At 44.8% G+C, this 23,617-nt stretch overlaps 1 protein-coding gene across 3 annotated transcripts in view; it reads right to left on the bottom strand.

Moving 5' to 3' along the window:
- Positions 1-14,440: 14,440 nt before the first annotated feature.
- Positions 14,441-23,617, bottom strand: part of LOC140190674 (unconventional myosin-XVIIIb-like) — a 462,061-nt gene continuing 452,884 nt past the window's right edge. For all 3 annotated transcript variants that reach the window (XM_072247443.1, XM_072247444.1, XM_072247445.1), the window contains 2 exons: positions 15,610-16,793; positions 14,441-14,739 (listed from right to left, as the gene is read on the bottom strand). In XM_072247443.1, the coding sequence (XP_072103544.1) occupies positions 15,611-16,793 (1,183 nt within the window). In that variant the 3' untranslated portion in view covers positions 14,441-14,739; position 15,610. The remainder of the gene's footprint in view (positions 14,740-15,609; positions 16,794-23,617) is intronic.

The raw sequence follows: 23,617 nt of genomic DNA, 5'->3' as shown, positions 1-23,617 counted from the left end.
CAACATCACTGGCCTTACGAATGAGTTTGTTGATTCTGTTGGTGTCTGCTACCCTCAGCCTGCTGCCCCAGCACACAACAGCAAACATGATAGCACTGGCCACCACAGACTCATAGAACATCCTCAGCATCGTCCAGCAGATATTAAAGGATCTCAGTCTCCTCAGGAAATAGAGACGGCTCTGACCCTTCTTGTAGACAGCCTCAGTGTTCTTTGATCAGTCCAGTTTATTGTCAATTCGTATCTCCAGGTATTTGTAATCCTTCACCATGTCCACACTGACCCCCTGGATGGAAACAGGGGTCACTGGTACCTTAGCTCTCCTCAGGTCTACCACCATCTCCTTAGTCTTTTTCACACTAAGCTGCAGATAATTCAGAAAAAAGAGGGGTGACCTCATTGAAACTTACCAAATGGTGACAGGCCTTGATAGAGTGGATGTGGAGAGGATGTCTTCTATGGTGGGAGAGTCTAAGACCAGAGGACACAGCCTCAGAATAGAGGGGCGTCCTTTTAGAACGGAGATGAGGAGGAATCTCTTTAGCCAGAGAGGGGTGAAACTGGAATTTATTGCCACAGGCAGCTGTGGAGGCCAAGCCTTTATGTATATTTAAGGCAGAGGTTGCTAGATTCTTGATTGGTCAGGGCATGAAGAGATACGGGGAAAAGGCTGAGAGGAAAATTGGATCAGCCATGATGAAATGACGGAGCAAACTCGATGGGCCACTTCTGCTCCTATGTTCTATGGTCTTATAGTTTAAGGAGAGAGGTGAAAAATTTAAAAATGACCCAAAGAGAGGATACTCTTCATGCAGAGTATAGATGGGTAGATGACCATAAGACCATAAGATACAGGAGCAGAATTAGGTCATTCGTCCCATCAGGTCTGCTCCACCATTTCATCATGGCTGATCTAATTTTCCTCTCAGTCCCAATCTCAGCCCGTATTCCTTCATCCTCTGACCAATCAAGAATCTATCAACCTCTGCCTTAAATATACATGAAGAGTTGGCTCCACAGCTGCCTGTGGCAATGAATTCCACAGATTTACCACCCTCTGGCTAAAGAGATTCCTCCTCATCTCCATTCTAAAATGATTTCCCACTATTTTGAGGCTCTGCCTTCTGGTCTTAGAATCTCCCACCATAGGAAGCATCCTCTCCACATCCACTCTAACAAGGCCTTTCACCATTCAATAGATTTCATTCTTTTCAATTCTAGTGAATACAGGCCCAGAGCCTTCAGTCACTCTTCATATGACAAGCCATTCAATCCTGGAATAACTTTTGTGAATCTCCTTTGAATCCACTCCAGTTTCAGCACATCCTTTCTAAGATAAGGCACCCAAACCTGACCTCCCCTGACCACTACAACTGCAAGAAGTGCATCTAGCTGCAGCTTCTAACAAATCATGTGCAGGATTCCCTAAAGGTTCATTTGCAGGGTGAGGTGGTGAGGAAGGCAAATGCAATGTTAGCATTCATTTCAAGAGGACTATAATATAGAAGCAAGGATATAATGTTAAGACTTTATAAAGCACTGATGAGGTCTCACTCACAGTAAGTATTGTGAGCAGGTTTGGGTGCCTTATCTTAGAAAGGATGTGCTGAAACTGTAGAGGGTTCAAAGGAGGTTCACAAAAATGATTCCAGGATTGAATGGCTTGTCATACGAACAGCGTCTGATGGCTCTGGGCCTGCATTCATTAGAATTGAAAAGAATGAGGGGGAATGAGCTTCTAGAGAAAATGATTGAAGTAGGAACATCAACAACATTTAATAGACATTTGGGTAAGGAGATGGATAGATTAAAGGGATTAGCTTTGTTAATCTCATGTGCATTGAAACATACAGTGCATGTGTCAGGGAGCAAAAGAGAGTGAAGTTGCCATTACTAGGAAGAAGGTGTTTGGGAAGCTGAAAGGTCTGAAAGTCACCTGGGACAACTTCCCAAGATTCTGAAAAGGACTCTGAAGAGATTTTTGAGGCATTAGTAATGACTTTTCAAGAATCACTAGACTTTGGAGTGGTTGCAGAGGACTGGAAAATTGTAAGAGCTACTCCACTGAAGGAGGCAGAAGACAAGAGATTATAGGGCAGTTAGTCTGATCTCAGTGGTTTGCTAAATGTTAGAGTCCATTTTTAAGGAAGAGGTTTCAGGTTACATGAAGGAAAATGAGAAAATAGGCTAAATTCAGCCTGAGGCTCCGGAGAGTTCCTGTGCTGTGGAAGACGTCCTGCCTTGTCCCTGTGCCGAAGACGCCACGCCCCAGCGGCCTCAATGACTACAGACCGGTGGCATTGACCTCCCACATCATGAAGACCCTGGAGAGACTTGTTCTGGAGCTGCTCCGGCCTATGGTCAGGCCACACTTAGATCCCCTCCAGTTCGCCTAACAGCCCCGACTAGGAGTTGAGGACGCCATCGTCTACTTGCTGAACCGTGTCTACGCCCACCTGGACAAGCCAGCAAGCACTGTGAGGGTCATGTTTTTTGACTTCTCCAGTGCGTTCAACACCGTCCACCCTGCTCTGCTGGGGGAGAAGCTGACAGCGATGCAGGTGGATGCTTTCCTGGTGTCATGGATTCTTGATTACCTGACTGGCAGACCACAGTACGTGTGCTTGCAACACTGTGTGTCTGACAGAGTGATCAGCAGCACTGGGGCTCCACAGGGGACTGTCTTGTCTCCCTTTCTCTTCACCATTTACACCTCGGACTTCAACTACTGCACAGAGTCTTGTCATCTTCAGAAATTTTCGGATGACTCTGCCATAGTTGGATGCATCAGCAAGGGAGATAAGGCTGAGTACAGGGCTACGGTAGGAAACTTTGTCATATACTGTGAGCAGAATTATCTGCAGCTTAGTGAGAAAAAGACTAAGGAGCTGGTGGTAGACCTGAGGAGAGCTAAGGTACCGGTGACCCCTGTTTCCATCCAGGGGGTCAGTGTGGTTATGGTGGAGGATTACAAATACCTGGGGATACGAATTGACAATAAACTGGACTGGTCAAAGAACATTGAGGCTGTCTACAAGAAGGGACAGAGCCGTCTCTATTTCCTGAGGAGACTGAGGTCCTTTAACATCTGCTGGACGATGCTGAGGATGTTCTACGAGTCTGTGGTGGCCAGTGCTATCATGTTTGCTGTTGTGTGCTGGGGCAGCAGGCTGAGGGTAGCAAACACCAACAGAATCAACAAACTTATCCGTAAGGCCAGTGATGTTGTGGGGATGGAACTGGACTCCGTCACGGTGGTGTCTGAAAAGAGGATGCTGTCTAAATTGCGTGCCATCTTAGTCAATGTTTCCCATCCACTACATAATGTACTGGCACAGGAGTGCATTCAGCCAGAGACTCATTCCACCGAGATGCAGCACAGAGCGTCATAGGAAGTCATTCCTGCCTGTGGCCATCAAACTTTACAACTCCTCCCTTGGAGGGTCAGACACCCTGAGCCAAATACGCTGGTCCTGGACTTATTTCCTGGCATAATTTACATATTACTATTTAACTATTTATGGTTCTATTACTATTTATTATTTATGGTGCAACCGTAATGAAAACCAATTTCCCCCGGGATCAATAAAGTATGACTATGACTATGGTTTCCTTAAGGGAAAATCTTACCTGCCAAATTTATTGGAATTCTTTGAAGAAACAGCAAACAGGATGGAGAAAGGACAGTCAGTGGATGTTGTGTATTTGGATTTTTAGAAGCTCTTTGTCAAGGTGCTACATATGAGGCTGCAAGTTAAAAGCCTGTGGTACTACAAGGTACTAGATTATGGGAACACTCAGTCCTCTTTTTATTGTCATTTAGAAATGCAGACATGCATTAAGAAGTGATACAATGTTTCTCCGGAGTGAAAACAGGACAGACCAAAGACTAACACTGACAGAACCACATAATTATAACATATAGTTACAGCAGTGCAAAGCAATACCATAATTTGATGAAGAACAAACCACGGGCACGGTAAAAAAATAGTCTCAAGTCCCCAAGTCGATCGACTCCCAAATCCCCGATAGCAGGCAGCAAAAGGGAGAAACTCCCTGCCATAAACCTCCAGGCACCGTCAACTTGCTGATGCCTTGGAAGCAGCCGACCACAGCCGACTCTGAGTCCATCCGTCCGAAAACTCCGAGCTTCCGACCAGCCTCTCCGATACAGCCTCCCGAGCGCCATTCTCTGCCGAGCACCTTCGACCTCTCCCCAGCCGCTGAAACAAGCAAAGCCGAAGATTTCGGGGCCTTCAGCTCCGGAGATTCCGGTTACCACACAGTAGCAGCGCCAGCGAAGCGGGCATTTCAGAAGTTTTCCAGATGTTCCTCCGTACTCTCACGTCTGTCTCCATCAAATCAGAATTCTGCACAGTCCCCTACTTGACAGATAACAGACATCACCACCGAAGTGGCCGCGCACGCTGCGTCACACCGCCATCTTCTCCTCCTCCTAGAATAGATGGAAGCTTGGCTATCTGGCAGAAGGCAAAGAGTGGAAATAAAATGGACCTTTCTTGGGTGCCTGCTATTTGGACAGATTATGAGAATGGGAAAAGAAGTGCCACATGGATCGCAGTGTAAGGAAGTGTATGGTCTTGCATGGCCGAAGAAATAAAGGCTAAGGTTATTTTCTAAATGGGGAGTAAATTCAGAAATCCGAGGTGTAGATGGACTTGGGAGTCCTTGTGCAGGATTCCCTAAAGGTTAACTTGCAGATAGAGTCAGTAACAAGACCATAAGATTATAAGATATAGGAGCAGAATTAGGCCATCGAGTCTGTTCTGCCATTTCATCATGGCTAATCCATTTTTTCTCTCAGCCGCAATCTCCTGCCTTCTCCCTGAATCCCTTCATGCCCTAACCAGTCAAGAATCTGTCTTAAATATGTAGTATATAAACACATGGCCACCACAGCTACCAATGGCAACAAATCCCACAGATACACCAATCTCTGGCTAAAGAAATTCCTCTACATCTCTGTTTTAAAAGGATGTCCCTTTATTCTGAGGCTGTGTCCTCTGTCCTGGACTCTCCCACTATAGGAAATATCCTCTCTACATCCACTCTATCAAGGCCTTTCAACATTTAATAGGCTTCAATGAGGTCTCAACTCATTCTTCTGAATTCCAGCGAATACATGCCCAGAGCCTTCAATGCTCTTCATAGGACAAATCATTCAATCCTGGAAGCATTTTCATGAATCTCCTTTGAACACTCTGCAGTGTCAGCACATCTTTTCTAAAAAAAGGGGCCCAAAACTGCTCATAATGTTCCAAGTGAGACCCCACCTATGCTGTATAAAGCCTCAACATTAAACTGTTGCATTATATTCTCATCCTCTTGAAATAGATAGATAGATAGATAGATATACTTTATTAATCCTGAGGGAAATTTGGTTTCGTTACAGCCGCACCAACCAAGAATAGAGCGTAAGTATAACAATACAAATAACCGCAACAATCAAACACCAAAATGCAAACTATGCCAGATGGAAATAAGGCCAGGACCAGTGTATTGGCTCAGGGTGTCTGACCCTCCACGGGAGGAGCTGCGCGTTCGATGGCCACAGGCAGGAACGACCTCCCGTGCCGCCAAGTGTTGTATCACGGTGGAATGTAGCCGAAGTCCAACAGTAAAAAGTTCAATATCCGGTCTGCAAACACGTTCCTCAATCGTAACATACTCCGGATTGCACCGTCCGTTGTTAGCCAGAACATTAAGCACCTAACTCCTTTATGCTTACCGTTCTCAGTGCACTTCCGGTCAGCCGGAACAGTATTACCCACAGGACTCCTCTTCTCCAAAAGTCTCTGTTGTCTTGACCCGGTCCTCTTTCCTCGGCTTTGTGATCCCCCTCTGTGTGTTTTCCTCTGGATTTCAGCAGGGGTGTCCACCACTCTGTTCGCTAAGCCGGCCGGTATTTGCTGGTCCGTGGAATACACAATGCGACCTTTCTTCGGTCCCGTGTGTCGGGATGTAACCATTTCCAGCGTAAAGAAAACCCAAATAAAGCTCTCTCTACCAGCATGTTAGAGAGGGTGCAGCTTCGACGTGTTACCGTGAGAAAAAAAAATACAAAAAAATAACGTAAATTAAAAAGTAAGAATAGATGGGAACGGCTGTACCAGGCTGCATTCACGACCGGCGCACGCGCACTAATGAATGCTAACATCTCATTCACATTCCTCACCATTGACTCAAACTGCAAATTAATCTTTAGAGAATCTTGCACCAGGACTTCCAATTCCCTCTGCATTACAGATTTTTAAATTTTCTTCCCAGTTAGAAAATAGTCAATCCTTTCGTTTCTTCTTCCAAAGTGCATGACTATACATTTCCCAACCCTGTGTTCCATCTGCCATTTCTTTGCCCATTCTCCAAATCTAAGTACTTCTGTAACCTCTCTATTTCCTCAAAACTACCTTCCCCTCCACCTAACTTCATGTCATCTGCAAACTTTGCAACAAAGCCATCAATTCTGTCATCCAAGTTACAATCAGAATCTGAATCAGGTTTATTATCACCGGCCAGTGTCATGAAATTTGCTAACTTAGCAGCAGCAGCTCAATGCAATACATAATATAGAAGGAGAAAAGAATAATAAAATAATAATAAATAAATAAGAAATCAATTACACTATACATACATTGAATAGATTAAAATAGTGCAAAAAACAGAAGTAATATATATTTAAAAAGTGAGGTAGTGTTCATGGTTCAATGTCCATTTAGGAATCGGATGGCAGAGGGGAAGAAGCCGTTCCTGAATCATTGAGTGTGTGCCTTCAGGCTTCTGTACCTCCTGCCTGATGGTAACAATGAGAAAAGGGCAGCCCCTGGGTGCTGGAGGTCCTTAATAATGGACGCTGCCTTTCTGAGACACCGCTCCTTGAAGATGTCCTAGGTACTTCATAGGCTAAGTACCCAGATGGAGCCGACTAAATTTACAATCCTCTGCAGCTTCTTTCAGTCCTGTGCGGTAGCTCCCCTCACCCGTCCTCCAAACCAGACAGTGATGCAGTCTGTCAGAATGCTCCCCGCGGTACATCTATCAAAGTTTTTGAGTGTATTTGTTGACATACTAATTTCTTCAAACTCCTAATGAAGTATAGTCACTGTCTTGCCTTCTTTATAACTACATCAATATGTTGGAACCAGGTTAGGTCCTCAGGGATCTTGACACCCAGGAACTTGAAACTACTCACTCTCTCCACTTCTGATCCCTCTATGAGATTGGTTTATGTTCCTTCATCTTACCCTTCCTGAAGTCCACAATCAGCTCTTTCGTCTTACTGATGTTGTGTGCAAGTTTGTTGCTGTGATAACACTCCACTAGTTGGCATATCTCGCTCCTGTATGCCTTCTCGTCTCCACCTGACATTCTACCAACAACGGTTGTATCAGCAACAAATTTATAGATGGTACTTGAGCTATGCCTAGCCACACAGTCATGGGTATAGAGAGAGTATAGAGAGGGTCTTGACATATAACATAAAAAAAAGCACTCCCAGCACAGAGCCCTGTGAAACACCTCTAGACACTGGCAGCCAGCCAGAAAAGGCTGCCTTTATTCCCACCCTTTTTGCTTCCTGCCAATCAATCTCTGCTTTATCCATGTTAATACCTTTCCTGTAATACCATGGGTTCTTAACTGGTTAAGCAGCTTTATGTGTGGCTCCTTGTCAAAGGCTTTCTGAATATCGAAGTACACAACATCAACCGCTTCGGAAAATTGCAACCTTTGCTGCCCTGCTGCCGTCGCTACCAGTGTTCTTTTCCAATCAATTTTGGCCAACTTCTCTCTCACGCTTCTGTAATTCCCTTTACTCCACTGTAATACTGATACATCTGACTTTCGCTTCTCCTTCCCAAAATCCAGGATGAATTTGATCATATTATGATCACTTTCCCCTAAGGATTCTTTTGCCTTAAAATCTCTAATCAATTCCAGTTCATTCAACACTCAATCCAGAATAGCTGATCCCTTGTGGGCTTAACCACGAGCTGCTGTAAAAAGCCATCTCATTGGCATTCTAGAAATTCACCCTCTTGGGATTCAGAACCAACCTGATTTTCCCAATTTACGTGCATATTGAATTCCCCCATGACTTTGTAACATAGAACATAGCACAGTACAGGCCCTTCGACCCACAATGTTGTGCCGACCCTCAAACCCTGCCTCCCATATAAGCCCCCAACTTAAATTCCTCCATATACCTGTCCAGTAGACTCTTAAACTTCACTTCATTAGCGCATTGCCCTTTTGGCATGCATTTTCCCTTTAGGGCATGAAGGGATACAGGGAGATGGCAGGAGATTGGGGCTGAGAGGAAAAATGGATCAGTCATGATGTAATGGCAGAGAAAGGCAAATAGAATGTTGGCATTCATTTTGCGAGGCCTATGATATAAAAGCAAGGATGTAGTGCTGAGACATTGTTCTGACTGCACTTGGAGTACCGTGAGCAATTCTGTGCCCTTTATCTAAGAATGGCTGTGGTGCCATTGGATAGGATTCAGAAAAGGTTCGTGAGAATGATGCCAGGAATGAAGGGGTTAATGTATCAGGAGTGTTTGATGGCTCTGGGTCTGCTCTCGCTGGAGTTTAGAAGAATGAAGGAGGATCTCATTCAAACCCTCTGAATATTCAAGAGCCTAGAGTGGACATGCAGACAGTGTTTCAAATAATGGGAAAGTCTAGGACCAGAGGCCAAGGCTTCAGAACTGAAGGATATTCCTTAAGAACAGAGATGAAGAGAAATTTCTTCAACTGGAGGGTGGTGAATCTGTGGAATTCATTGCCACAGGCATATGTTGAGGCCAGGTGACTGGGTATTTAAATAGAGATTGATGGTTTCTTAATTAGTCAGGGCCGCAAAGGTTATGGGGAGAAGGCAGGAGAATACGGTTGAGAGGGTTAATAAATTAACCATGATCAAATGGCATAACAACCTTGTTGGGATGAATAGCCTAATCCTACTCCTATGGCTTTATGCTGTAGGTGGAGATGAAAATAAATTGTCACAGGTTGATACGATGTGCCAAAGAATGGCCATAACATTTCATACAAATGGTAAAGTGGGGCTACAATGTTATCAGTAAGAAACCCAAGTTACTCTCACCACTGCTGAAAGGTGCTATATAAATGTAAATTGCTGCCAATGCAGCCTCCACTGTTATCGTTGGGATGGTGACCCACAGAGTCAATGTCCATTATTTCTTGCCTTTTAAAATATTTCCACTTAATATTCAATCAGTTTCACAGAGAATATTGTGCATTTAGATTGTATGTATAACTCACAATAGGACTGGAGACAAGGAAAACAATTAAAATATTATATCCCAAATTGAAACACGTAATCTGGTTTAATCCTTCCGTTTGGTGTGTGCATATATAATTTTTGTCTTTTATATTAATCTCTGAAACAGCCACAGTGAGAAAACCAAAATAGGGATACTGTCTATTTAATATTTAATCACTTTCTTATGAGACTTGCAATACATTTCTGTGATGAATTATATATTCAAGAGACTGTCTTCAGAAACATTTGATTTTGCTGTGATTTCTTCAAAATGAGCAGCTATGCTGGTCCCCAGCTGTGGAGGAGTTGGGCGTATATGCAAAAGTATTCTTGTCTAGAACGAGCAATCCAGCAAACAATCTGTATACAGGATGCAGCTTGAATTAATTAATACAGATGACAAAGTTTTGTTTGTCGTGTAATTAATGTGTTTGTCATTCATGTGAGGTTGATTATTTCTATGGGCATTGAACATATCAAGGCAAAATCGGTGGCAGCAAACTGAATAATCTTGGAACACTGCCATTTGTACCAATTTTGTAATGGGTTTCAACAGCCTCCTCTGTAAATCTCTCTGGAAAACCTTCCATTTACATGGAATCCTCCCCCGCAAATCTCAAAAGTCAGAAACTTTCTACAGCAGGTTTCCTGTGGAAAATATTCTGAGTATTCAAGGCAAAAAGAATCTCAATTCAAGATTTTCAGTCAGTGGACAAAGGGAACAGTCAGAGGTTGTGGAATGTGCAATATCTGACAGGAACAGTAAATAAGGAAAAGTGATGATTGTGTTGTGGGCAAGGATGAGTGAGATCTATTTAAGCTGTCTAAAGTGGAAGGAATCTGTGGATATCTCCAACTCCAGTCTTCAAACTCTAAAGCTGACACCTCACTAAAATTCGCCACAGGCTTCAGCCAAAAAAATGCATTGCTAGTCAGAACAGAATCTCTGCCAGTGACTTTTGAGAGGATTCAGGGGGCCTTATGCATTCCTTCCTTACTGGGAATTGTTCCAGCAAGCTCCTGCTGGATGTGGCCTTATCTGGTCCTTGTCTTCCTCCCAGGTTCTTCTGCTTTGCTTGCTCTGCCAGAGTGGTTGAATGGAGTCACAACAACAACCTTACACTCAATGACAGTAAGACCAAAGAATTGATTGTTGACCGTGAAGGGGAAGTCAAGGGAACACACACCAATCCGCATCGAGGGATCAGTAGTGGAAAGGGTGTTTCAAGTTCTTGGGCCTGAAGATCTATCCTAGGCCTAACATATTGATGCAAACATGAAGAAGGCATGCCAATGGATATATTTCAAAAGGAATTTGAGGAGATTTGGTATGTCATAAAAGACTAACAATTTTTTACAGACTTACTGTGAAGAGCATTCTGACTGGCTGCATATCTGACTGGTGCGGAGGGGAACCGCACAGGATCGGAAAAAGCTGCGGAGGTTTGCAAACTCAGCCCGTTCCATCATGGACGCCAGCCTCCCCAGCATCTTCTAAAGGCAATGCATCAAAAATGGGGCACCTATCATTAAGGGCCCTTATAACCCAGGGCATCTCCTTCAGAAGGGAGACACAAACTCAACATTTTAGCAACAGCTTCTTTCCCTCTGCCATTTGATTTCTGAATGGACAATGAACCAACCTGTGAACACTATTTCACTATTCTTGTTCACTTCTTGCACCACTCATTTAATTTAATTTTTTATATATATTTCTTATTGTAATGTATGGTATTTTATGTATTGCACTGTACTGCTGCTGCAAAACAACAAAGTTCCTGCTGAATTTTTGAAGTCATTCTCTCCAGGCTCTTGCAGCAACATACCCTGAAGACCTTGCCTACTCCAAACAAATCTGGAAACTATCAACTGATGTACTGCCGGAACTAACTAACGAAGAAATTAATCAGTGACTAATATGCATATTATCATGATTAGCAGCAGAGGGACAGGAAGTGATGGGATTATTAATGAATGAGGGACTGAAGATATGATTACTGCACTTGGGCAAGGACTTCACAGAGACTCCGAGTGTATAGATATGGGTAACCATATAACCATATAACAATTACAGCACAGAAACAGGCCATCTCGGCCCTTCTAGTCCATGCCGAACTCTTACCCTCTCCTTGTCCCACCGACCTGCATTCAGCCCAAAACCCGCCATTCCTTTCCTGTCCATATATCTACCCAAGAGGGTAGTGTCCTCTTCTTCCATAGAACATAAAACGCTACAGAACAGTACAGGCCCTTCGGCCCACAATGCTGTGCCAACCCTTTAACATACGATAAGAAGGAGGAATCTAATCGGAGGGGTCAGCACTGCATGGAAGAAAGGGAAGGAGGAGGGGAACTAGAGGGAGGTATGTCAGGTGAGGAGAAGAGAAGCAGTGAGAGCGGGAAACAGAATGGGAAAAGGAAAAAGAGGGAAAGGAGAGGGGGAGAAATTACCAGAAGTTAGAGATTCCTTCTTCTCCAGCCCCTTACCTCCTCCACTTACATATCACCTCCCATCTACCCCCTCCCCACATACCCGCCTATCACCTGCCTGCTTGTACTCCTTCCCTCCCGCCCTTCCTTTCCAGTCTTGATGAAGAATCGACTGTTACTCCACTCCATAGAAGCTGTCTGACCTGCTGAGTTCCTCCGGTAATCTGTGCGTGTTAAGTAAATCCTGGTTTAGAGGGTCTGGTTTGCAAGTTACAGGAATGGCAGAGGGGGAATGGAGATCGAAGATGAGAGAGGCTTAGTATCAAGTGTGCAAATCTGAATCTCAGGTCTACAATCAAGGCTATGGAAGGGCTACTATCTGGTGGAGGTGGTCAAGTAAAGGCCACCATGAGCAGCAAGGTTTTAGCACACCTACTTGAAGCCACTTTTCCCACTCACATTCCTCGAGACTTCTCAGCTATTCCCTGTTTCAGCTTCTCCAGGGCAGGCATCCCATTCATAGCAGAAACCACGTCCTGTGTGAGCAGTCTGCAGCAAACCCAGGCCATAGCGCAAGAAATAATTCAGCAGAAATGGTGCCCAAATATGTTCTGTATGCCAGTGAACATCACAGAACCAGGGGTAAAATTGTGCTTCTCAGGCTGAGCCACCCATCTCAATAAAGTCATAAAATGACATATATCAAGTGACATATAAGCCGGCTGGTGGTGTAGTGGCATCAGTGCCAGACTTTGGAGTGAAGGTTTCCAAGTTCGAATCCAGCCGGCTCCCTTGCACACTTTCCACCTGTGCTGGGTTCAGCATCGAGCTAGCAACTTGGCCTCGTAAAAATAAGAGGGACAACCGTCATGACAGCGCCCTGATGACTCCACTTGCAGTAAGGGCTTTCTTCTTCTTCTTCTTCAAGTGACATATGCCAATTAAAATTTCAAGGCATGATTTCAATTTTTGCTTTTGTACCCTTTTAAACAAAGAGGGGACAATGTTGTGTTGGCCACTAATGTCAAATGGCCGTGCATGACATGGCATCGGTTGTGTTTGCCTCTCTGACACCAGCTGTCATTCATAGAGCATAGACACAGATCCTATGGCCCAACTGGTCTATGCCAACCAACATTCCCATCTAAGCCAGTTGCATTTACCCACATTTGTCCCCTAACCCTCTAAACCAGGGTTCCCAACCATTGGACCAATACCATTAGGCAAGGGGTCCATGGGAACCCCTGCTCCTAACTTTTCCTGTCCACGTTCTTGTCCAAGTGTCTTTTAAACATTGTTACTGTACCTGTCTCAACCACTTCCTCTGACAATTCAGTTCATATATTGACCACTCTCTGGATGAAAAAAAACTGCCCCTCCCTCAGGTTCCTTTTAAATCTCTCCTCTCTCATCCAAAACCTGCATCCTCCAGCTCTTGATTCTCCAACCCTGGGAAAACAGACTGCGTGCATTCCCCCGGGGATCTATGTCCTTCACGATTTCAAACACCTCTATAAGATCGCCCAGCTCAGCATCTCTCCACGGTTTAGACTCCCGACTCTCAGCAACACTTTGTAATCTCTTCTGCACTCTTTCCAGCTTAACGGTGTCTTTCCTATGGCAGGCTGACTACAACAAGTCAATGGAACCAAATCTTGAAAGGTGAGTGCTGCCAATGACCAATAACAGCACATCTGTTGATGGCTAATTCCCTTACCAAAAGCTTCACTGTAAACAGTTACTGGTTATGAATATGTTCCTCAAACAGATACTCAGCTCCTGTAAGTGGGCCTGTGTTTTGCTGATGCATTCTACCACGCTGCAGCACCATCCTCCCATGTGACGGTTCAGAATATTTACTTTTCGGGGTTGATTAGGAGTTAGCCTTTCTGATTAATATCGACTGCATTTTAACTTGACGAGGTTTTAATAAGGCTGTTTCAAAGTTATATGTGAACATGGTGATTCACACTGAATCATCTTGGGCCCACATTGCATCTTGAGAAAGTATTTGCAGATATGTCACCCTTCTTCGGTTGGTGCCAGTCTATTTAACCCAAGGGCAAAATAATGGCAATTCATTAGACCATAAGACATAGGAGCAGAATTAGGCCATTCTGCCCATCAAGTCTGCTTTGCCATTCCACCATGGCTGATTTATTATCCATCTTAACCCCATTTTCCTGCCTTCTTTCCGTAACCTTTGATGCCCTGATTAATCAAAAAATTATCAACCACTACTTTAAATATACCTAATGACTTGGCCTGCACAATGAATTCCACAGATTCATCACCCTTTAGCTAAAGGTATTCGTCCTCATCTCTATTCTAAAGGGACATACCTCTATTCTGAAGCTGTGCCCTCTGGTCCTAGGCTCCCCCACTGGAGGAAACATTCTCTCGAAGTCCACTCTAACTAAGCCTTTTCACGTTGTCAACCTTGTCTGTATCCCCACAGTAATCAGAGCATTGATTTGAAGAATTTTGAAGATCTGAGATAAAGTGAGAGCATGTTGGAAATACTCAGCACGACAGGCAGCATTTGTGGAGAGATAAACATTTCAGACATTAGAACTAGGCCATCCTATGAAAGCTGAAGCATTGACTCAGATTCTGTCACCACAGACGCTGCCCAACCTGCTGAGTACTTCCAGCATTCCCTGACAACTTCACAATTGGATAAAATATTTGTAAAATAAAGGTATCACCTGAATATATCTTTATTTAAAATAACTTTATAAATTCCTCAAATATTTTCATGCTTTCCAACAGATGGTAGAAGTAGACAAACTGACAAGAACTTTATGTTTTAATTCCATCTCAAGAACCAAAGTCCATCATTTTCATTCAGTGCTGTTTTCTGCACATTCTTCACGACTGAGTACCGGGGCCGTCACTTTGGCATGAATCAATTCCCTCTCTGGCTGCACATTTCCGGCCAAGTTTTCATAATACAAATGCTTCAGGCTGTTGTGGAACAAGAAGGCGGGTCGCTTCGAGACTCTGGAAAGAACATTCAGAGTAGTGGTCAGTGAAATACTGCAGAGCTTCGTGACTGCACAGACCTGCCACCCCCTCCAACAACACTTCCAGCTTCCTTGGGGCAGCAGCCAAAATAATCAAAGACTCCTCCCACCCTGGTCATTCTGTCTTCTCCCCTCACCTATTGGGCAGATGATGCAAAAGCTTGATAAGACCACAGACCATGAGACATAGGAGCAGACGTAGGCCATTCAGCCCATCTAGTCTGCTCCACCAAAACTATTCTACCAAGTAGATTCTTACGTAAGTGCTCTAGTCAAACCTTCAGCAGCATTCATATAGTAAAAGTTTCAAGTGCTCAACTGCTTCTGTTAAGGGAACGCAGAGGTAAAGCAGTTAGGCTAACAGAAGTAGGTTTTGAGTGGTATGGCAAGGAAACACGCACTTCAGCCCATCCAACCTCTTGAGTATGTCTAGTTAGCACTGATAATTGTTTTACTCAGCACCCCCAGCTCACTGCAAACTGAGTGGCTTCAGAGAATCCAAGAACTATAATAGTTTAGGAGAAGGCTCTCCGGCAAATTGAGTCAATGGGAAATTTAACTTTGGATCTCAGCAGTCTTCAGATGAGATATGTGTATTCCAAGTGTACCTGGACCCAGAGAAATGAAAGAGTGGCTCTCCAATCCATTTCACTGGAAAGTTACCCATCTGTAAAACAAGATTGCTTAGAACAATGGGTGTCATGATCCATAAACCCAGTTCTATCCAAACTCAATGCATCATTATTCTATTAAGGTCCATTTTATTACTACAAAAAACCTGAATCAGGTCGGAGATGTAAAAGAAAATCCATTACATTCCTTCTAACTATCTTTGCTGGACACTTACCTTACTTTTTGTTTGGCTCTTTCAAGTATTTCATCATAACCGAGTTAATATCAATGCTTTCAGACTTCTCTTCAACCCCTTTATTTCCCATGGCATCCAAACCTTCCTTTTCCACTGTTATTGCAGATGACTTTTCACCTCTTGATCTCTGCACTCCCGGACGGTTTTTGATGCTATCCACACTTTTATACGATATAGTTGACCCAGAGGAGGAAGAGGAGTCTGACAGGTAGCCGAGGGACTCTCTCTCTCCTCTTGGGGTACATTTTGGTCTGACCACCATAGTTTTTGATAATGAGGCTGAACCAGGAGCATCTTTGTCAAAGCTAGTGGGAAGAGGTCCCGAGTTTGCCAAGGTGTTCTGTGTGGTTCTGGCTAAGCTGGTTGTGCTCTGGGACCTTCGAATTGCAGGAAGGATATCGTTGTCACTGTTGTCTTTTTGCCGCTCATAGCTAAGGCTTGGCAGCTTCCAGCCAGAATCCTCCCTTCCATCATCCACATTAGGAAGGCTACCGAACCGTTTGCTTTTGAAGACCATGGGTTTGCCACTGAGTAGCACATCAATATCTTCTTCAAGTGATAAATCAAGCCACTTCTGTTGAGGCTTTAGCCGAGAAGGGAGTGCCCCATCTATTTCACCCATGGAAACACTTGGCTTTTGACCTAAGGCATTGTGAGATTCAGCCAACATCTCACATGAGCCGTATCTGTTTCTTTTGGCTGTAGCAGTAGAGTCGGGAGGTTCAGTGGTGGTTGGCAGAGACCGAAGGCTAGATGATCGGACTAAACCAGCCCCTCCGGGGTCCTTGAGAGATGAGAGGCTCGGGGTCTCCAATCTCAGCAATGAGTTGTCATTATCATCTCCAACATTTGCGCGCTTTCTGAGCGAGGAAATTCCCGCCGTCTGGTAGATGGGCGGCGGGGAACTGTCCTCCATTTGGAAGCTGAGCTGGTCTCTTTCAGTGGCACGTTTTCGTCTTAGCTCATCAAGAAACTCAGACAAAGCAACTGAGGAGCTTGGAGACTTCTCCTCTGCTGAAGGAGGCCTTCTTCCAGACAGACGTGTGGGTCGGTTAATCTCAAGCTGGTCGGGACTCTTTGCAAACTCTCGGCTTCTGATGCTCGGCGTACTCATGGAAGAGCTGGGTCTGCTGATGCCTTGATCCATTTCACCTCTGGCTGACCTGGGGATGACAAGATTGGACAGATAACATTAATCGGAGGGTGTCAAACGTCATGCACATGAACTGCTTCAAGTAAAGCCCAGGAGAAAAATGTTAAATTAACCATCACTTGACTTTAACATAAATGCTTACGAGAGTTAGTCATGACAACAACATCTCACTCAATGTCAGCAAAACCAAACAGCTGGTCATAGGCTTCAGGGGGGTGGTAGTGCACATGGTGTCATATCAACATGGCTGAGGTTGACAGGGTTGACAGCTTCAAGTTCCTAGCCGTGAATATCACCCAGTCCTGGTCCTAGAAAGCTCACCAATGCCACTATGTCCTCAGGAGGCGAAAGAAATTTGGTATGTCCCATCGACTCTCACCAATTTTTATTGATGCACCATTCTGTCTGGATGCATCATCGTTCTGTATAGCAACTGCTCCACACATGATCTCAAGAAACTACAGAGAGTTGTGGACACAGCTCAGCACATCACAGAAAGCAGCCTCCTCTGTCTATACTTCTCACTCCTTCAGTAAAGCATCCAACATAATCAAAGACCCCACCCACCCCAGACACCCTCTATTCTCCCCCTCCTGTCAGATAGAAGATACAAAAACCAGAAAGCACGTACCACCAGACTGATGGACTGCTTCCAACTGAACGTTATCAGATTCTTGTACGATGACGTGGACACTTGGCCTCACAATCTGCCTTGTTATGATTTTGCACCTCATTGTTTACCTGCACTGCACTTCTCAGTAGCTGTTACACTTTATTCTGCACTGTTATTGTTTCACCTTGTTCTAGCTCATGCATTGTGTAATGATCTGATCTGTATGAACAGTATGCAGGACAAGCTTTTCCCTGTACTGTACCTTGGTAAATGTGTCAATAATAATAATAAACTGAATAACAATAAACCACACATGTTCATACCTGGAGTCTGACACTGGCTACTTGATTGGCCCATTGGTGATGCCATTCGTCACATCCAAGTTTTAATCAGGGTCAGGTCAATCTTTTCAGTAATGTACTTGGCATCCCTAACATAACCAACAAGTGATCTTGTCCACATAATTGGTAACACATCCCACAAGAAAGGACAAGAACTCATTCTGATTCTTCCTATTGAAACTTGCTTCCATGCTGATTTCAGATATGAAAATTTGCAGTTGATATCCCATCCCCCAAAAAATGCTAACGTTGAAAAGCTTGCAAATGTACCAGAAGAAGTCAGTAGTTGTTCACTATTAATCTTTGTAAGTGAGAAAAGACTTGTATTGATATAATGCATCACACTGCCTTCTCAGGACTTTCAACACATCTGACAGACAATTTGTTGGTTTGATATTGAGGCACTATTAACATGTATTATTGTACATGGTTTGGGCACAACAAGTTCCCATAAACACAAGAGATCCTGAAGATAAAAACACAGAGAAACATAGAAAACCTACAGCACAATACAGGCCCTTTGGCCCACAACGTTGGAAATCTTGAGCAACAAACACAAAATGCTGAAGTAACTCAGCAAGTCAGGCAGCATCTACGGAGGGAATAAACAGTCAATGTTTTGGGCCGAGACCCTTTATCAGGACTGGAAAGGAAGTGGGCAGAAGCCAGAATGAGAAGGTGGAAGGCGAGGAAGGAGTACAAGCTGGGACATGACAGGTGAGAAGGAAGGTAGGTTGGTGGCGAATGGGATGGTATAAGAAGCTGAAAGAGAGAGGTGAAGCCAGGTGAGGGGGAATGTAGGTTGGTAGAGGGGGGAGATGATGCAGGAAGCTAGGAGGGACAGGTGAAACCAGGTGAGAAGGAAGGTAGGTTAGTGGGGAACGGGATGAACTGAGAAGCTGGGAGGTGACAGGTGAAGGGGAAGGTACGTTGGTGGGGAATGGGATGATGTAGGAAGCTGGGAGGGGACAGGTGAGGGGGAAGATAGATTGGCGGGGAATGGGATGATATAGGAAGCTGGGAGGGGACAGGTGAGGGGGAAGGTAGGTTCGCGGGGAATGGGATGATATAGGAAGCTGGGAGGGGACAGGTGAGGGGGAAGATAGATTGGGTGGGGAATGGGATGATATAGGGAGGGGACAGGTGAGGGGGAAGATAGATTGGCGGGGAATGGGATGATATAGGAAGCTGGGAGGGGACAGGTGAGGGGGAAGGTAGGTTGGCGGGAAATGGGATGATATAGGAAGCTGGGAGGGGACAGGTGAGGGGGAAGATAGGTTGGGTGGGGAATGGATGATGTAGGAAGCTGGGAGGGGACTGGTGGAGGGAAGGTAGGTTGTGTGGGGAATAGGATGATGTAGGAAACTGGGAGGGGACAGGTGAAGGGGAAGGTAGGTTGGTGGGGAATGGGATGAAGTGAGAAGCTGGAAGGGGACAGGTGGAAGAGATAAAAGGGCTGAAAAGGGGGGAAACTAATAGGAGAGGACAGTGGTTCATGGAAGAAAGAGATGCAGGAGGGGAACCAGCAGAGGTAATGGGCAGTGAGGAGAAGAGGTGAAAGGGTAACCAGAATGAGGATGGAAAAAGAGAAGGAGGGAGGGAATAAGAATCACCAGAGGTTACAGAAACTGATGTTCGTGCCATCAGGTTGGAGGCCACCCAGACAGGATATTGAGGTGTTTCTCCTCCAACCTGAGCTCATCATGGCACTAGAAGAGGCCATGGACTGGTATGTTGGAATGGGAATGGGAAGTCAATTTGAAATAGAAATCCTTTCTTTTGTGCTGGATAGAGCAAAGCTCCCACAAACATCAATGAAAATATAATGTATTTGAGTGATGTGGGGAGAATTAGTAATGGTTGAGGCACTGGGAATAACCTTCTTGGTCTTCATGGAAGAGTGTTGTTGGGTCCTCTGCATGTAGGAAAGCAGGAAGGTGGAGCATGGGTTTGGTGTCTCACTGTGTAGTAGTGCCTCAGACTGTGTAGGAATTCCACTAGGCCTGCAATGTGCTGACACTCAGTTTTGCTCAGGTCTCTCAATCGACACATGAGAAAGAAACAAAAAAATATACCAGCCTGCCGTATCCCCGGGTAACTGGTGCATAGAGTTCAGGAAGGAAGTACCAAGCCACAGAGTCATACAACACAGAAACAGGCTCACTGATTCTGCACTGACCATCAAGTACTCCCTTATATTTATCCGAGTTTACTCCCTCTACGCTCCAATCACCCTACAACCCATACACACCAGAGGAAATTTACAATGGCCAACTGACCTTCCAACCTGCTCGTCTTTGGGACACAAGAGGAAAGTGAAACTCAGTCAGCAGGAAAAGGTGCAAATAAAGAGCCTATGTCTTGTGCTAAGACCCTTCATCGGGACTGGACCTCGGCCTGAAATGTCGGCTCTTTATTCCTCTCCATAGGTGCTGGCTGACCTGCTGAGTTCCTCCAGCACTTTGTGTGCAGCTTTAGTAGCTGCGGCAGTGAGGCAGCTCTACACCCTTGAATTACTTGTACTGATTCAGATTCAGTTTCATTTATCTATCAACATATAGGGAAATGAGTTGTTTGCGTTAACAACCAACACAATCTTCTTTGATATGCTGGGGGCAGCCAGCAAGCACCACCACACATTCCATGCCAACACAGCATACCCTCAATGCTTGGTAGAAGACAAAGCACATCAAAACAGAACATAACAAGCAATGAAACAAAAAATCAAGCCCCTTTCCTCCATCCCACCTGCACACATGGACAGCACTTCAACTCCAGGACAGGGCTCCAGGGTTCCAGGCCTCCAGTCTACAGGCTTAAGACTGCTCAACTTCTGATCAACCCCCAGCCTCAATCCTTGGCATCGACCTCTGGACTAGCCAACAACAGGACCCACACTCCATGCCCGAACTCTGAGTATGCTGATTAATCAGACCTCATGCCTCCTGCCATCCACCGAATTGGTATAGCGCACAGCTGTCTTTTGCCCCATTTCCAGCTCGCTGGTCCCTCCAGCACGGAGAGGAGGTCTGGACTCTCGATGTCTTCTGCCCCATTTCCAGCTCGCTGGTCCCTCCAGCACGGAGAGGAGGTCTGGACTCTCGATGTCTTCTGCCCCATTTCCAGCTCGCTGGTCCCTCCAGCATGGAGAGGAGGTCTGGACTCTCGATGTCTTCTACTGTGATAGCATTACACGAAGCACTGTGGTATCATGCTGCCCCCATCACTGGCCTTCCAAACGCAAGCAGAGGTCTAGACTGCGGATGTTGTTCGTCACCTATTCACATTGCTGGCTTTGAAACACAGATTGCACAGCAAAAGCCTGACCTCCAAGTCCTCCACATCCTGTCCTCAAACACCAATATAACCCCTATCCCACATCACTGTCCCTAAACCCTAGCCTGACCCCTGATTCCCTCTTTGACCCCAAAACCATAGGGCCTACTCTGTGCCGCATCGCCAAATAAATACATACTTTTCCAAGTACAAGTTAATCAAAGAGTAGGGAATGTGGCCATCAAAACTTTGGTCATCAGTGTACCGAACCTGTATAACTCATTCTGGGGAATGCAGATATGTTACAGTCAGACCCAGGTGACTAACATGACTGAGATGGAATATGTCAAATGAAATTCAATTTCTCTCTCATAAAGGTTCCAGGATCTGGCTTATCCCATGTTGGGCTGCGAAGCGAGTTTGTATTGTCATTAATGTTTTTATATCCACCTGCAGATGGGATAAACTAATTTCAATGTAGCGCTCTCTAATAGTTCTCAAACTGGCCTTATGTAAGCCACATGCTCTGTCTGACATAGCAAGTCTTTGGAGAACACAAGAGATTCTGCAATTGCTGGAAATCCTGAGCAACATACACAAGATTCTCGAGGAACTCAGTAGGTCAGGCAGCACCTATGGAGGGAATAAGTAGCAGCATTTCAGGCCAAGACCCTTCATCAGGTCTCGGGGAGGTGAAAGAGTACAAGAATCCGGATCACCAGCATATGTCATGAAACTTGCTGTTATGATGCAGCAGTACATTGCAATGAATAATAAATAAAAACTGTGAATTTCAGTAAGAAGCGTATATGTATTACAAAAAGTTAAATTAAATAAGAAGGCATGTCTCGGATGATGGCTGGTGATAGGAGAAGATTTGGAGAGCAGCAACGATCACAGAGAGGGACTCACTGAACTCCTGTCAAAGAGAAACTTCTTCAGGGTAGACTCAAGGAGATTTCACAGTGGAGGTGCAGGTCACATAAACATTGCAGAATCGTTCCAGGGTGATGGACTATAATATTCCTGTGCAGGTGTTGAAAGTTCTGGGAGACACTGCTTTATAGATTCATAGCACAGAAACAGGCCCTTTGGCCTATCTAGTACATGCTGAACTACTATTTTGCCCAGTCTCATTGACCCGCACCTCCATGCCACAGTAGCATAGCGGTTAGTGGGGTGCTATTACAGTTCAGGGCGTCGGAGCTCAGAGCTCGGTGTTCAAGTCTGGAAGAAGTCCTTCCCATGTGTTTGTAGGTTTCGTCTGGGTGCTCTAGTTTCCTCACATATCTCAAAGACACACTCGTTGGTAGGTTAACTGGGCGGGAGGAGAGAGAGCAGCGCCCCACGCGTGCGCAGCCCTCTGGTGAAAAATGATATCATATCCGTTAAATAGGGGCCATGGACAATTCTGATTTGATGGAGACAGACGTGAAAGCACAGAGGAACATCTGGAGAAATTTCTGAAACGCCAGTTCGCTGCTGTTGTTACTGCACGTCTGGAATCTTCCGGAGGGAAGGCCTCAAAATCCTCGGCTTTGTCTGCTGTTGGCCACCGAGATTGAGGTCGAATCGTTCAGACAGAGATGGTGCTCAGTACTTGGTGTCGGAAAGCTGATCGGGAGGCTCGAAGTTTTTCAGATGACTCAGAGTTGGACTGTGGTCGGGCATGGCAGGGAGAGTTTTTCCTCCTTCTCCCGTCTGCGTGAGATGTGGGATATTTGAGAGACTTTGAACTTTGAACTTTTTACTTTTTACTTTTTACTTTTTGCAGTGTTGTAACTATATGTTATAATTATGTGGTTTTGTCAGTTTTTTCAGTCTTGGTCTGTCTGTGTTTTGTGATATCACACCGGAGGAAATATTGTATCATTTCTTAATGCATGCATTACCAATTGACAATTAAAGAGGACTGCATGTCTTCATAATCTAATCTAATTGGTCATTGTAAATTGTCCTGTGTTTAGGCTAGACTGGATTGATGGGCAGTGTGGCGCTAAATAAATAAATAAATACCCCTCCAATCCAAATACTTATGCAATCAGATGAAGTTGAACCTACATCCAGCATGTCCTCTGGCAGCTCATTCCACACTCCTACCACCCTCTGAGTGAAAAAGTTCCCCCTCAGGCTCCCCTTAAACATTTCACCTTTCACCCTTAACCCATGACCTCTGGTTGCCGTCCCATCCAACCTTAGTGGAAAACACCTGCTTGCATTTACCCTGTCTATACCCCTCATAATTTTGTATACCTCTATCAAATCTCTCCTATGCTGCAGGGAATCTAGTCATAACTTATTCACCCTTTCCCTATACAGGTCACGATGGACACATGGACACTCTCACTGATACTAGACAGTTCATGTGCTTAGGAAATGAACACATTGCTATAGTTTTGCAGTCAAGTTACATCAATCCCATGGTTCCCTTGTACCCAAAGCACCTCTGCTTTGGGTCCCTCATCTTCCCTGGTATTTTAAAACACTTACCAGATTTGTACGTTAATTAAATGACTCCGTTTCTTGCAAAGGATTAGCTCATGGCTTCCTTTGTAATCATGTGATCATTGTTAACACATAGAACAGTACAGGAGAGGATCACAT

The sequence above is a fragment of the Mobula birostris genome, chromosome 31 (genome assembly GCF_030028105.1).
Source record: "Mobula birostris isolate sMobBir1 chromosome 31, sMobBir1.hap1, whole genome shotgun sequence".
Taxonomy (NCBI): Eukaryota; Metazoa; Chordata; class Chondrichthyes; order Myliobatiformes; family Myliobatidae; genus Mobula; species Mobula birostris.
Note: the sequence above shows the minus strand (reverse complement) of the source record. Positions and strands in the feature narration are given on the sequence as shown.